Source organism: Myiozetetes cayanensis, unplaced genomic scaffold, assembly GCF_022539395.1.
Source record: "Myiozetetes cayanensis isolate MyiCay16 unplaced genomic scaffold, myiCay2020 scf1, whole genome shotgun sequence".
Lineage (NCBI taxonomy): Eukaryota > Metazoa > Chordata > Aves > Passeriformes > Tyrannidae > Myiozetetes > Myiozetetes cayanensis.
Window position 1 is genome coordinate 50,314,505 of NW_026086604.1, and position 15,638 is coordinate 50,330,142.

Here is a 15,638-nt window from a genome sequence, read left to right on the forward strand (position 1 = left end):
CCAATGACAGCATTTTGTTTGCTTTGTTGTGGCAGGCGAGTGAAAATCGGAAGCTCCTGAACGCTCTGAAGGGTTTGCTGGATGACTTCCGCTCGGAGCTGCGGGACGAGGAGCGCGAGCGCCAGGGGCTCCAGCAGCAGTATGCCATGCACAAGGCAGCCTGGGAGGTGGAAATGACTGAACTGAAGTGCCGCCTCGAACAGGTAACATCCCCCCTGCCCCACACCTGTAAAAAATGGCTGAGGTGCCTAATGAAGAAGGAAATCTGTGACAGACAGGAAAGGGACTATGTTTATGCATTTTACCCTGGTGACTGAAAGCTCCCTGCTCCAGAAGCCTGAGCAAACCTTTGCCTCTTGAGTTGCCTTTTGGATTTCCAGTTGTCCCAGTACAAGTGCCCATGTAGTAGGTACTGTGTAATGTCACTGAGGACAAAGGAACTGAATCTCTTGCTGTATTTTCTCAGAAGAGTTGGCTGGTAATGTGTCAGCTGTGGTAATGAGACAAGCAGAGAGGCCCGTATGTATTGAAGAGAAAAATGTCTTGATGTTGGCATGCTAACAATCATCTTGTCACTTGTGCCTTGGCACATAACAGCTGCGATATTTAATGCATAGGAAAGAAAAGGATTTAATAATACTGAAGTGATAGATCAATATGTTAATATTAAACCAGCTATTCAAAGCTACTGGTTAGAGATGGATGGTACCCCTCAACTAGAGACAGCTCTAGCTACTTGCCATTGGGATACTGTTAGAAGTATTTCAATAAAACCTGGTGCCAGGTGCTTCAGAGTCATGTACGGCAGTTCACAGAAGATGTACTGTTTCTGAAGCAGCATGAAAGCAAATCAGCAAAAAAACCACAAGAATTAATTTCCAAAGCTGATGGCATAAAAGCTCTTATTTTCCACATTGATGAGGGGAGGGGTGGGAGAACTAGTACATTCAGATCTTGGGAAAAATTGTAGAGCTTCTCAGCAGAAGGAAAATATAATAAAAATATTCACTGTTGGGAGGGTGGTACATTTAGAAGGATTTACTGAAATGTAGAGGCTCACTATGACGCACAGAGCTGAGATGTGAGTGCTGCTTTTCCTGCCCAGGTACTGAGGGCTGCTTTCCCGGAATGAAGGAAGAAGCTTTCATTTTTAGCAGTCTCTCCTCTCAGCAGATTCAGATGCTCAGTTCTGCTGCTTCTTAGTGCACTCAGATTTCCAAACAACACATCACTTGAGAAAGGAAACAAAATCAGTTCCCATTTTCGCTCCTCCCAAAATATCTCGGTGATAGATTTACCTTAAGCTCGAGACGGCAACAAAGAAAAAATCTTAGGGAAAGTCTGACCATGAACTGCTAATTCAGAGCTTGTGTGCTTTGCCTTTGCATGGGTGATAAACCTCCAGGCTGCTGCTTTGGATGGTGTTTGGCACCAGGACAGCTCAGGGAGAAGAAAGATTTGAACCCTTCCTTCTGGGGGTTTTACCAGGCTCTTTACTACCTCTACTGCTCCACTAGTAATAATATATAACATATGGTAATTACTGAGCTATGGGTGTCACTTTTTACATTATTCCAAGCAAATGAAAAGAATGAAACTCGTCAGTATTTCAGACATGAAATGGTCTTCCTTAGCCAATTCCTCACAATTTCTATTTCACAGTAAAAGCAAGTCTCTAATGCAGTAGCAAAAAGATAGCACAGCTTTAACCAAATAATAGTCAAGTCTGTCAGGTTTGTGTGTGTAGGAGGACTTCTCATAATGCCATTTTGCTGTGTTGATTGGTGGTGATGAACCCACCTCCCGCCACAGGTTTCATATAGGGCTGCCAACATCTTGACAAGCCCACAGAGGATCAAGGCCTGGCTAGTCTCCACTGTTGTCTTCACTGTGGCTGTTTTCCACCTCTTATATGAAGCAGTAGGTCAATTAACAAGAGCCTTTTCTTCAAGAGAGTCAACTCATAGTTAATAGTCACTAGCAATGGTTTTGCTCTTTGATGCCTCAACTCTCTCTGTATAGGAAAGAAAATAAAAAAGGAAAGAAAACGCTTTTGATATAAAAGCACTGCATATCAGAAGTGACAGCGTACTGCTGCCTGCTGCTTTGGTGCTTTAGCACTGCAAAGATCATTAAAAATAAAATCTTGTCTGTCAGAAATGCATGTACATCTTATTTGGCAGAAGGATCCATAGGCATTGTTTTTAAGATAAGAAATAATTAGATTTTTCCCAAAGAATGGAATTGTGGTAATGCTGAGGCAATAAAGAGTCACAGTAATCCTCAGCCTCCAGCTGAGCAAGTGAAAAATCCCCATATTATGGGAACTGGAAACTGAGAAAAGTTTGGAAGACTTGTCCAGCTTCAGGGTGGCTGAGGGGAATATAAGCTGAGGTACACATGGAGAGGCATCTGGCCACCCATAGCAGGTTTAGGAAAGTCACATCTAAACTTCCATGCTAAGGAACCACCAAATGACCTTTCCTCCACGGTTTCAGCTGTTTTGTCAAAACAGGCAGAAGTACTCTCTCCTTGCCAGAAGCATGGTTCTGCTTTCCATAGACACCAGGAATTGCCTCCTGAGTATAAAGACACCACCTCTGACCGGAGAGGGTTTTAGATCCCAAATCACTGAACACCAGGAAATTAATCTGAAGGTGTATCACTGTATACTTGCCTTGGTTTTGAAATCATCTTTATACTTACAGACTTCCTAAATGGGGCACAATACAGGGTTCTTGTGTGGGTGAGGCTGTGGTTCAGCACAGGATGACTTCTGTATTTTGGCAGCTTGGGCATGGAACTCTAAGGGCAGCCATACATTCTTGGGATATCACTATTCTGTTCTTACTTCCCACTGCCTCTCTCAGTTTTCCTGCCTTTTGCAGCACCACCACCAGTTTTGTTTGCTGACTGAAAGGCTAAGAATTTGCCTGGGGTAGTGAAGAACTCAGTGACGTAAGGGGAGAGAGAGAATGAGTCTTGTTGAGGTCAAACATTTTGCTATTTTTTTGAGATTCAAAAAAAAAAAGAAGGGAATTTGCTTTATAGAACAATCATACAAACTGCATTTATTGCATTTGTTTGCCTCATAGGTTGCCTTTGATGTTTTCATGTTTCCTACCAGCTAAAGAATTTATCACAGGCATTGATGTGTCTCCACTACTTAGCACGCTAGCCAGAGCTACTACTGCACGTGGCAGCATTCTCCAGGGGGTAGCAGAGTGGCAAGGTTAAGTCTGCACTCCAGGCTAGTTGGATTTACCCCAGACACTCCAGCAACCTCCCTTGAGAGCTCCTATTGCAAGCTGAGAAGTCTGAAAGGGTCCCTGAAAGATGATTTACATGTATCACGAAGGACAGGTCCTAAACAGCTCTCTGTCAGGCTTGGGTGTAAGGAAACTGCATAGAGTTCACTTCATTAGTCCCTTATTATTTTGGCTGATCTCAGCTGCAGTGACACTCCTGAAATTCATGATTATTTATTGTCACAGTTACTTAGTAAATCCAGAAGGAACTTTCAGGAGCAACAAGGGGTGGGGCATACAGAGCAGTAAAATTAAAACAAGCACTCAGAAGAATTGATGGGAACATTGCTGACCCTGGCTCCAGCACCAACTTTGGCTCTTGCAGTACCATGAAATGGAGTTGAGAACTTGTGAATAGGCAGAGGAAAGGCGTAGCAAGGGGCAAGAGACCATTACCTGAAGATAGCAGTGAGTGATCACCAATTCCCAGGATGGTGTCTCCCGTCATGGATCTTCTGCACACAGCTGCCTTTCCTGGAATAGTCTGTGGTTTTGCCCCCCAGCACCTCCAGTCTGTTATCAAACCAAGCAGTTGTGTGCAGGACAGCCTCTCACACATCGCTGTGGGTGCCACAAATTTGCACTGCAGAAATAGGAAAATGTGAGAAAGATAGTGTCATGTCAACCTTGTTAAAATAGGAAAAATGGGATGCTGCTCCTTTAGAACTGACTTTTTTTTTTTTTCTTTTTTTTTGGTTGGTTGGTTGAACAACTGGGCTTTGGAAATTAGTGCTAGAGGGTGCAGGTGTTTTAAGATTTCCCTGTCCCTGCAAGTGGCTATAACAGGATGTTCTCTACAGCTCAGTACAATTTTACATGACTCAAGCAATGACCTCTTGGTCATTTATCTGGGGAGGGTGTTCCAGAAACTAGTAAGCATCACTTCTGAATCCAAACTGAACTTCCCTTTGCTTAGAAAGTTTGAGCTTATTTTTCACATAGGGAAAGGTGAAGGTGTTGTCTTCTCTCTTGCTAAAGGAATATGTTTCCCAGCAAACCTGCTACCTCACCTTTTTGAGGACAACTTTAACTACAGAGGTGGAAATGAATTTTCACTTCTTTTTACTCCAGTTCACCTGCAGAGCCAGGGGATGGAGATGCATCCCATTCTGAGTCACTCACACATCTACTGAGTTGTCAACAAGAGGTCTGGCTCCTGAGATAAATTCTTCACTTGCTTGAACTTACACAAAACCATTGAGCACTTTTTCCCTCCTGACAACAGTTCAGCACTGGCCCGGGTTGACCTGAGAGGTTGTGCAATCTCTATCCTTGGAGGTTTTTTCAGGATCCAACTGAACGAAGTCCTGCACAACCTGGTCTGACCTCAGAACTTACCCTGCTGGAAGCAGAGGGTTGGACTAGAGACCTTCTGAGACCCCATCGAGCCTATGTTTTCCTATGGGTCTATTACCTTGGGCCAGCTCTTCTGTTCTGATTGAGCTGACCCTTGAGCATGAAATTGAAGGTAGGGAAAGGTGGCATCAGGTGGCCCTTGAAATCAGTTCAGGCACTATAACCTGAAGAGATGGAGGGATGATCTTCATACGTCTCCTTCTGCTGCTAACACCCTCTTTTGCTGGAAGGTGGGAGGAGCTGTACAATAAGACCATTGGTGAGGGTTGTTCCAGGAAAAGTCTCTTCAGTGGTACCCATATTCCCATCAGAAAGATCACAAATGATGCCTTAATAACGTGAACTGGTAGAGCTTGGGATATTATTCCCTGTAGTTTTCACTGTCTCGATTTTAAAACTTCTTTCACATTGAACATATTTGATCATTTACCGAGATCATAAGATCCAAGAATTGACATAATTCTGCCATTCCCTTTGTGGAGCTAGGTCTTTAACTGAGATCCAATATCAGACACAGGCTTTTACCACAGAAAATTTAACATCCTGCTAACATTTGATTTTTTAATGCCAGCTGGAAGGGAAGAGTGAGAACACCTCTGGAGAAACAGGCCTCGCTTCTGATGCAAAAGGAGCTTTTAAAAGGGAAAGAGAGGAGCACAAGAAGCTTTTGGCTGACAGCCACAGTGTGGTGATGGACCTTCGCTGGCAAATCCAGCACAGTGAGAAGAACTGGAACCGGGAAAAGGTGGAGCTCTTGGACAGGCTTGATAGAGACCGGCGAGAATGGGAGCGTCAAAAGAAGGAGCTGCTCAGGCGGATAGAGCAGGTAAGGAGTCATCTTTGGTGAGCAGTGGTTCTCTGAAAGCACGAGGCATTGCACCATTATTGCACTCAAGCCAAGGTCGAGAGGCTGCATTAGGAAGCAGCAGATGAACAGTTAAGAGTTCCTTGGCTACATCAGTGTTTCTCATGCTACAAAACTATTTACATACACAAGGGAGTAAAAGGAAAATGCTCATAATCCCTATAAAAGACCACTTATGAGAAATCAACTCCAGGTTAAAGGCCATTTCCTGCCTCATTTCAATTACCCTGAACAGTCATGATCACATTCTGTTTGAAAGCTTTTGTGCATCTCTTTGTGCTGCTAAAACACTCAACCCCATAGGCAGAGTTATTCAAGATTTGGTATACAGCTCCCTACCAAAAGAGCCTGTTCATCTGTGAATTAGCCACCAAAGATGCAGCTGCTGCAACCATTCAGTCTCAACAGAATTCTTTTCCTCTAGCAAAGGAACACAGGAGTTAACATGAAGAGCCCTTTCTGATAACACAGTTATCAATATTAAATATTCAGAAGAGTCTTGGTCACATAAATTTTGTGCACACTCTGCTATCATTTGCAAATCTGAGAAGTGCATACATATCCCCTTGTTTTTCATGCCTATCCATACTTTCATCTACTTAGCAGTGGAGACAAATTATACTTAATGAATTTATTATCTATCTAAAGCCACACAAAAAATAAAGAGTTTAATGAGGCAGAGTTAACACACAGTTTTTGCCTGAACATTGTTCATCTCTGAGTCACATATTCCAGGAAAACTAATAAAAACAACTGAAATTGTGGGTCCTCAATTAACTGAATGCTTCCTGTCCTTAGGACATCGGAAATGGAACCACACTAGATTCCTGCATGCTCTCTAGGGAGCATTACACTTGAGGGAAGCACAGAGTAGCTTCACAGGTTAAATTGATGAAAGCCCTGTGTAACTTCATAATCAGTTTTTGAAAAGAGTTCATTGTCTGTGTGTCTTGTGTTCCCATATTGGGGCTGCAAAAAGAAGTTAAAGAAAAGACACCAGGCTGCAAATATTATGTGTGCAAGACTGAACCTTGGTTTTGAGCTATGGCTGTAGATTCTTCTTGCACAATGGGAATTAAGTAAACCTCAGATAATTTTCCAATATACTAAGGATGTAGACAGAAACTTTTCTTTGGAGAGTCACTGGTACCTCTTTGGTTTATGTTCCCGTCCTTATAAATTGTATTTTTTCAATATTATCTCTTTGGTGCATCCTCAATAGCTTGAGGGACTTAACCTGGTTAAAGACTACTATTTCTATTCCCTGGGAATGGGGCACGTTGAAGGAAGCCACAGAGAAATCCCTGTTAATGTTACCTAGCCTTTAATTCTCTTAAAACCTGACATAACCTCTCAGTGTCATCTTGGGATAGCCTACAGAATAGCTCTTACCTAGTCCTGGAACTGATTTCTTTGTTACTATTCTGAAACCTCTAGGCCTTAACTACATATTTACTGTGCAACAGAGTGGTACACAGAATTAGCAATGAATAAGGGAAATAAAAAATATTATATCAAGCTAATTTCAGAGGACTAGATGATCAGAAATAACATTTGAAATCTTGGCTACCTGCCTACAAAACTTCATAACTTCATCTTTGCTTATAATCAAACATTTCCCTGTGTGACAGGAAGCTTCCAAATATTTGCAGGCTTTTAGCTGAATATCCTCTCAGATTGCAGTCATGCCCTGCTTTATATGGAAACAATTAGTATATCTTTGAAGTCCTTCTCCCCAGGGTTTTTCTCTGTGTATTCCATGTATGGCAATATGTAGAGGATGAGGAGACTACACCACTGTGTATGTTTGAAAAACAGAGTCTAAGAGATAGTAGAAGCATGCTTGCCAAATTTCGTACTAATGCTCTATGCCTGTCTGCTTTCACACAGCTCCTGAATAATACATGCATGATAAGGGGGAAGCTCACACCAATGTATAAAATATATAAAATACTTTACTCTGAATGGTTGTGGGAATACTGCTCACATATAAAAAACATGATGACCTACTTTTTTCAGAGCTCAGAGTTGTTGTTTTTTCCTTTTAAGTCCTCTGTCACTTTGTTTTCCCTTAGAGAATATCTCTCCCCCATGCTCCTAAAGCTAATTGTGCACAGAGCACATCGACAAATACTTAAACCCACAAGATTACCTTCATGAAAAGTGTGTTTAAAGTATAAACACATGAGGACTCAAAGTCATTAGTCTCTCTTGAAAAGTTAGGGCAGTATTTCTCACTTTAATTCTTCTGTCAGCTGTCTGATATTCAGAGAGTGAGACAGCATCTGTACTGTTTTCTCATAAAGGTTTCCAGATCATTATTTTTACAGGATCTCCAAAAATCTGAAGGGCTTGCAATTGGAGCTATCTATACAGAAGCATGTAATTACCATTTCTCCTTGCTTTAGATCTTGCCCGTATACTGGAGAATGGATTCCAGGATCTCTTGAGATATACCTTGCTGACTGTGCCTCTATAGGACATCCTAAATTAGTTCCTTTTGATAAAACTGTTTCAGATTTTATATATCATGAGCAAAACACTGAAGATGCATTCCTGGTCTTTGTAGACCTGAATTAAGAAAGAACCTCACTGTTCTCAGCTCAAGTGCAAATGTAATCGTTTGGGACCTAAAATAGATCTAAATTAGGCAGTACGATGTCTGTTTATTTTTCCAAATGTATAACAAGATTAATATGTTTTGTAGGTTCTCAATCTCCAGGCTCCTAGGGAATGACTTGCATTTTCAGGTTATTGTCACTAATCTTAGCATGCTGCTCTAGCAAAACATCAGAGTTCTTATCAGATTCCTGCTGTCATTCATCATGATTGAAAATATCACTTACTTCAGCCATCCTTTGTATTTACAATTAAAAGTGAAGTTGATCATCTAATTTAGAAAAATCAGAAGTTGATAATCTAATTTTAATATTGGCAGTTTCACTGATGGTTCATCCTCTCTTCACCCAGCTTTTGCAAAATGTAGAGTTATTAGCCTTGATGGTCTTCCTATAAATATGCATTTTCTTTGAACATGTTCTGCATGCACAATTAATCCCTTTGACAATGCTGTTCTGTACAAATAGTCAACTTTCTAGCCATGCATTAAGGCTAGACCATTTATAAAACAAAACTATTGTTTTTTATTAAGCATAATATTCACCTGTGGAAACAAATGATGTACATAAAAGATCAACCTTTGTACTGCTGACCAGAAAAAAAAAAAGTGTTTGTTTTGATGAGACTCCAAGTCACTCACCCTTCTTTGAGCCTCTGCTTGTATTGCTTTCAGGATTGCTTTTAAATAACAGTCTGTGTTGATTCGTTTCCTTAAAAATCAAATTACAGACAGATGCATTATTTCGTGTATATATACAAACAGTGTGTATATATGTATACACGTACATGTAAACAACCAAAACTATACATACACACATCTAGTCACTCAAAGTCCCATCAGTAATAGCATCAAAGTTCTAGAGACATCTCCCTTGGTGGAAGGACCAGTAGAGCAATGCCTGTGCCCCTCAGAGGTGCACTCCTGGAGCCAGGCAGCGATCTCCAGATGCCTCCCCAGGGCATGGTTGCCTTGCTCCTGGGGAAGGATGAGTTCTGCCACACGCCATACACTACAGAAGTAATTGCTGCTCCTTTTAATTTGCCTTGTCTCCAGCTTCAGAAAGAAGCGAGTCCACGAAGAGGAGGTGGTTTGCTGTGCGAGCAGAACGACAGTAGCCGTCGTCCGTTTATGATCCAGGGGAACCTTCATGTGCCTCGTCCGATGGGATCCAGATCCTACTCCGACTCAGACACCATCCAGTTTGACGATCGGTCGCTGTCTAAGCTGAAGGAGAGTGATCGGTGCAGTGGCACGGAAAACCTCTTTCTGGAATCTCTGTCTCTTGATTCCCCCGATGAATCTGATGAGCATCGGCCTCGGCAGCTGGAGCGGGAGAAATTCTTGACTGGATTAACGGAAGTATGCGCTCTTCTACATTTTATCATGCTGGCGTGTTATCTCTTGTGTCAAAATTGGTACAGTCTCCCTGCTGTAGGAAATGAGATGTTGTGTCACAGGCACTGCTTACGGTTACCCAGTAGTGGATTTAGTAGGGACAAGTTTTCATTCCTTGTTATGAGCCGATTACACCAATGTCAATCACCTGAGAAAGTGGGAGCCAGCCTAAAGGTCCCAAGATTACTTCGTCGTCATAGTATGTGTGATAACTATATTTGACACAACATATTGGTTTAGAAGGTCTTAAATCATTTCCAGTTGTAAGAAGATACGCATTTATGAAGAAACACAGGCTTTTATTTTGTTAGTAAAGCAGTAAGTGCTGTAGAGAGGTACTTCTGGTTGTTCTACTGTGATTGCCTTCCAGATTAGCATGAGTAAGTGAGATGAGATGTTAAAAAAAATAGTTATTCATCAGAAGAGTACCTACCCTGAAATCATACCAGAAAGCTATAAACATGTATAACACAGCACTGAAAGATGCCATTGGGACATAGTGAATGCAGTCTGTGTCCTGCAAAAATCTGCACTGCAGAAGGCTTATTTTCACCTTATTTCCAGGTCTTCAGAGTTCTGTTTACATTGTTGCTGAATGAAACCCAGGATTTTCTGTCTCCATATGCTGGTACAAAGCTAAAGGATTGCAAAATGGCTGGCAGTGTGGCATCCCGTATTTATTATTTCTTTGCTTTTATTTCATACATGTCCAAGTGCTCAGTGAAGAATATCAGTACCAGTGTCAGGGAACTAAGTTTTGTGTTTAATTTTGATTTCTGTTTCCTCTCCTTCAGATTCAGTCTGATATTTAGACAAGGGAGCTCTCTCTTCCATTTTGTGTTTTTCAGACATTACTGCCATTAACAAAAATGTGGGCAGCAAAATTTGGTCTTTGGTGATATTTGCATAGCTTCTTTCCTTCAAAACATGTTTTAGGGGAACCTGGGCAAAGTAATTTTCCCTCAGAGGGTTTGCTCAAGTGAGACTGACTGGAATTTAATGAATAGCTTAACTGAGAGATGCACAGAGACAACTGCAGCCTGCTGACTCTACCTTTCCATTATATTTTCTCTTTGGTACTAACTGCAGTAGAATTCAATCCAGCCTTCACCCTGATTATGCATTCACTTAGATCAGATAACTGTGCAGTAACTCCACTGAAGTCACCAACGTTATTCCAAACTTATACCACAGTGAATGCAAGGAGGATCAGTTTACTACTTTTTTTTTCCCTGACTCTGGATAAATACCAGAAGGTATTTGCTGAGTTAAGCAGTGCTGGTTTTGAATAGTCCTAATTTGATATGCACTACTGTGCTGGTAATGTTCTTGCTTTCATGAGGTCAAATAAAAGTAAGAGGTATTAATACTCTTTTTATCCTGATCTTATTTTGTAATCCCTATAGTTTATTAGAAACACAAGCAAACAGTTAAAATCACTGCAAAGCAATTGCTTCAGAAGTATCTATTTAAAACTCCAACTCATTACTGAAATTGTCACAGGGAAATAACTGCCATAAAAACATCTTCATGCCATTAGCAAGCTGTAGGTATTCCCCCTATGAAAGAAGCAACAGTCTTTCCACACATTTAATATGACGAGTTTAATGAGTTTCGACTGGTGCCGCTTGTTGGTTCCTAGAGAAACGTAGAGTAAAATATTATGTCAAAACACCTCGGTTTCTCCCTTACTGCAGCACAGCTACATCTCTGGTATAATATAGATTACCTCCACAGAACAATTTCATTCACAAATACATGATCCAAAACACTACACTGTGGAAAAAAGCCATTTGCAGCCTAGCTCCATTTATGATTGCATGGGCATGTCAAAGTTCAAGGCTGTTGTAGCTTTGGCATATGGGCTTTACCTGTGAAGTGTGTTATCCCGATGGGATTGCCCATTCTACTGCCAATGTATAAAGCGAAGAATATTTTCACTGCCAGTATTTTCACTTTTTAGACACAAACATACCTGGTGCAACTAATGGGAAGTGAATGACAAAATACCCATAAGTTAATGGCTCAGGAATAACTTATTCTTTTTGTTTCTGTTTTTAATCAGGAGGAAGAAACACACAAAGGAAATCTTCAAAGGTGAGTAAAACTTACAGGGAAAAACCCAGCAAATACTCAAGTGCCAGAGCTATAGCTCTCTACACCCAAACCACAGACCTGAGGCATAGCTGTGCCACCTCCTAAGCGGCCTGCTAGCCAGATTAATAGACTCACCCAGGGATTAATTTATCTCAGTATACTTTTGTTCTACTCTGATTAACGTGGGCCATATTCAGCTGTGGTGCACAAAGATCAAACTGTACGAAAGTGCACGAAGCTGCAGCTTACAGGGAAGGCTACGCCTACCTTAGCAAGTAGTGCAGAACTGTAGGCACTGAAGCCCCGCCCATGCTCCCTGAGATTGCCACCTATGCAAACCAGAGGATCTGACTAGGAGATCCACTTAAAAACTGTACTCACCTGACTGCCTAACAGAAACACACCCCAAGTGCAGCTAGAGATCTTGATTAAAAACTCACATTGTGAGTTTACTCTGTCCTCCAGATCACTGATACATGAAAACTACTACTCGATGAATTCTCACACAGCTCGAGTTACCTCATTGAGCTGATTCTGATAACTACACTTATTTGCAGTTTTATGTAGTCCCATTCAGAAAGGGGTTTTTTGTGTGTTTTGTTTTTTTTTTAAACAAAGCAGTAGGGCAACTCAGCTGAACACCCGTGATTTGTACAAATGAGTGAAATGCGGGAAAGCCAAGAATTCAGCATTATCACTCGGAGATTCCCTTGGGCTGAATTTCAGCACAGGCTCAACTCACCAAGCCAGTTCAATGCAACAGCGTCTCAGCTGGAGGTCCCACATCACTAGACACCAGCTGTGCAGCCTGGGCAGTCTCAGGAGTGGGAGTGGATTTGCTAATTTCCCAACAAGTCAGAAATACTCCACACTTGTTTGCAAAGTCTGCCCCGTATTGTCACAAACACTCATTTTCTGTGAATGGTATAATTCTGAAATGCATCCTACTGTTCCATATTTCAGACATTTGCCAAGCAGTAATCCATGAGAAAGCTGTGAATTAAGAACCATTAATAAACCATTTGGTACCTTTACTGACACATCAGGAATGTTTGCATGCATTTTAAAGATACTAAAAGGGGACTTTAATAAAAGAAAGGGAAAAGGAAGGAAAATTAGGAAAAACTTTTTCACCCGGGGGGTGATTGGGCACTGGAACTGGCTCCCCTGGGAAGTGGTCATGGTAGCAAGCCTACCAGAATTCAAGAAGCATTTGGTCAATGCTCTTATTCACATGGTGTGATTCCTGGGGTTATCCTGTGCAAGGACAGGAGTTGGACTTTGATGTTCCTTGTGGGTCCCTTCCAAGTCAGAATAGTCTATGATTCTATGATTGAAGTGGGTTTATATGTAAGCAGATAGTGAAAGTTGGGTTTCCAGAGTTAATTTGCTGGTAAAAATAAGTCACTCTGTGACAATTTTCAAGCCTATGAGTGACTCTCTTGTGTTCCCCTCTCCAGGGCAATGTCCGTTTCTTCCATGTCAGAATTTCAACGCCTGATGGATATTTCTCCATTTCTACCAGAAAAAAACCTGCCTTCATCCAGCAGCAAAGATGATATAACCCCTCCTCTGTCTCCCGATGATCTGAAATACATCGAGGAGTTCAACAAAAACTGGGATTACCATAGCACTAGGAGCCATGGTGGGGCCACTGAGAAGCCTACTGAGGGCTGGGCAGAAAGGACAGAAGTTGGGAAAGTCGGGAATGATCCTGCTTCAGATCCATTCCAGGCATCATCATGGTACCTCACCACCAGTGTCACTATGACAACTAACACCTTGACTAGCCCAGAGCACTGCCAAAAGCAGACAATGAGGAGTCATGGAGTAACTGAAAAAATGGGAGTTCGGGTGTTTCACAGCCCACCAGTTGTCCGTAGGTTTGATAACTCGGTGATAGCTGGCAGCGAAGGGAAAAACCAGGTTGAGCCAGACTTCCTGTTTTCTGTGACCAAAGCTATGGGGAACGTTGCCGAGACTAAAGGTGCTTCCTCGGATATGTTTGGAAGATGGTCTTGTGACCTGGCCAAACATCATAAGGATTTTCTGGAGAATGGCCTTCATCCCATTGAACGTCCTATTTGCACTACTGTGGGCTTTGCCTCACCCTTGCACAGCCTGGAGATGTCCAAAAACATGAGCGATGACATGAAGGAGGTCGCTTTCTCTGTCCGAAATGCAATACGCTCCAACTCCACGGAGCCTCAGTTTAAGGACACTGCGTGTCAAACCAATGGCATGAGGACGACAGGGACACAGACTACCCAGACCATCAGCGTTGGCTTGCAAACAGAAACCCTGCGCAGTATCACCAGCAGCCCACACAAGTGTCTGACACCAAAGGGGGGGTCCACGCCTGTTTCCTCACCATCCAGAAGCCTAAGAAGCAGGCAAGTGACCCCCGTCATTGAAAAGGTCCAGGCTAAGTTTGAACGCACATGCTGTTCCCCCAAATATGGCTCTCCAAAGCTGCAAAGGAAAATCCTTCCCAAATCAGACCAGCCAAATAACCGGACTATGCCTGGCACACCTCAGAAAGGATTCAGTGAGTCCGCCTGGGCAAGATCAACTACTACACGGGAGAGTCCTGTCCACACCACAATCAATGATGGGCTCTCCAGTTTGTTCAACATTATTGACCACAGCCCCATCTTTCATGAGACCTTCCAAAAATGCCCCAGATCCAGCAGCCGGTCCAGGTCCGCAGAACCCAGACCAGAACTGGGCCCATTGCAGGAGCCATGTACAAATGCCCGTGGCAGATCACCCAGTCCTCTCCGTTTGGGGACAGAGATGCAAAAGGAGGAAGGGACTGAGGTGACAAGTATCAGGCAGGACTTATCTGCTCCTCCAGGGTACACGCTTGCAGAAAACGCTGCCAGGATCTTGAATAAGAAACTTTTGGAGCATGCCTTAAAGGAAGACAGAAGGCTATCTTCACACAGCCCACCAAATCTTAGCAATGACAACAGCACAGGAGAAATTGTCAAAGTAGATCCAGGGTCCATAGAGGTAATGAGTTTGCTTGTTTTTCCTCCCATAGCTAAGTGCACTCTTCTTTGAACAAATGCATTATGAGATCTCTTGCAGTCCGAGTGAGTATTTACAATAAATATCCTAGTTCTGTCATGGTACCACCAGCGAGTTCCAGTCATGAAACTATTGGATTAGTCGCTGAAGAACTCACTAAAGAATTGAGTTTCTACCCTGGCAGCTTATTTGGCTTGAAAGCATCAGAAGAGTTTTATCCTTCCAGGATAAAAATGGTTCTTCTCTGAATGACTGGGATAAGGGTGTTCTGTCACAAAACACACCACATGCTACAGATGCTCTAGGGACTCTAGGCTTGAGTAAATTTCTCTTTTATGCTGGATGGAAAGGTAGCTTCTTTCTACTACACAAGAACAGGTGTTAACAAGTTGGTGTGAAAAATAGTCTCTACAATATCCTGAACCAAAGCTTCAGGGCCTTCAGCATACGTTTTTCTGAATGTATTTGATTAAGTATGGCTCAGGTATGTGAATGTGATTAAATGGCATGAAGTTTGGTACGAACTGTTGCTGCCTTACAAAAATAAGAAAAAGAAAAATTTATATATATATATATAATCAACTAGTCTAAGCACATATCTACTTAGTGTTTAAGAGCTCCTTATTGATATTTTGTCATCAATAGTGTGACAGTCATCATCTGTCTCAGCAAGTGTGCCTGGATGTTAGGGGTCAGTTTGGGGTACAGTTATGCCCTAGAGCAACCAACAAAAAAAGAGTGTGTCACTCACGATGGATGAAAGCTTTCAGTTACCAGTGTCTAAACGTCCTGTTTCTGGTGAACCCATATGCCCTTGAGAGTGTAACTCTGAGGAGGCCTGCCTGAATTATGCCCAGCTCCTACCAGCACATGTTGCCTTTCTGGTGCAGCCTTGAAATGGTGTGTGACCTGCTGGTTGGTGATACTGCCCAGGGCAGGGACAGATACTTGTCATCCTCTCTGA

General features: G+C 42.3%; 1 protein-coding gene across 8 annotated transcripts in view; it reads left to right on the forward strand.

Moving 5' to 3' along the window:
• The window catches only part of MTCL1 (microtubule crosslinking factor 1), a 104,434-nt gene that overhangs the window by 81,890 nt on the left and 6,906 nt on the right, over positions 1 to 15,638 (forward strand). For all 8 annotated transcript variants that reach the window (XM_050324346.1, XM_050324290.1, XM_050324310.1 and 5 more), the window contains 5 exons: positions 36 to 203; positions 5,236 to 5,490; positions 9,203 to 9,508; positions 11,610 to 11,641; positions 13,102 to 14,656. In XM_050324346.1, the coding sequence (XP_050180303.1) occupies positions 36 to 203; positions 5,236 to 5,490; positions 9,203 to 9,508; positions 11,610 to 11,641; positions 13,102 to 14,656 (2,316 nt within the window). The remainder of the gene's footprint in view (positions 1 to 35; positions 204 to 5,235; positions 5,491 to 9,202; positions 9,509 to 11,609; positions 11,642 to 13,101; positions 14,657 to 15,638) is intronic.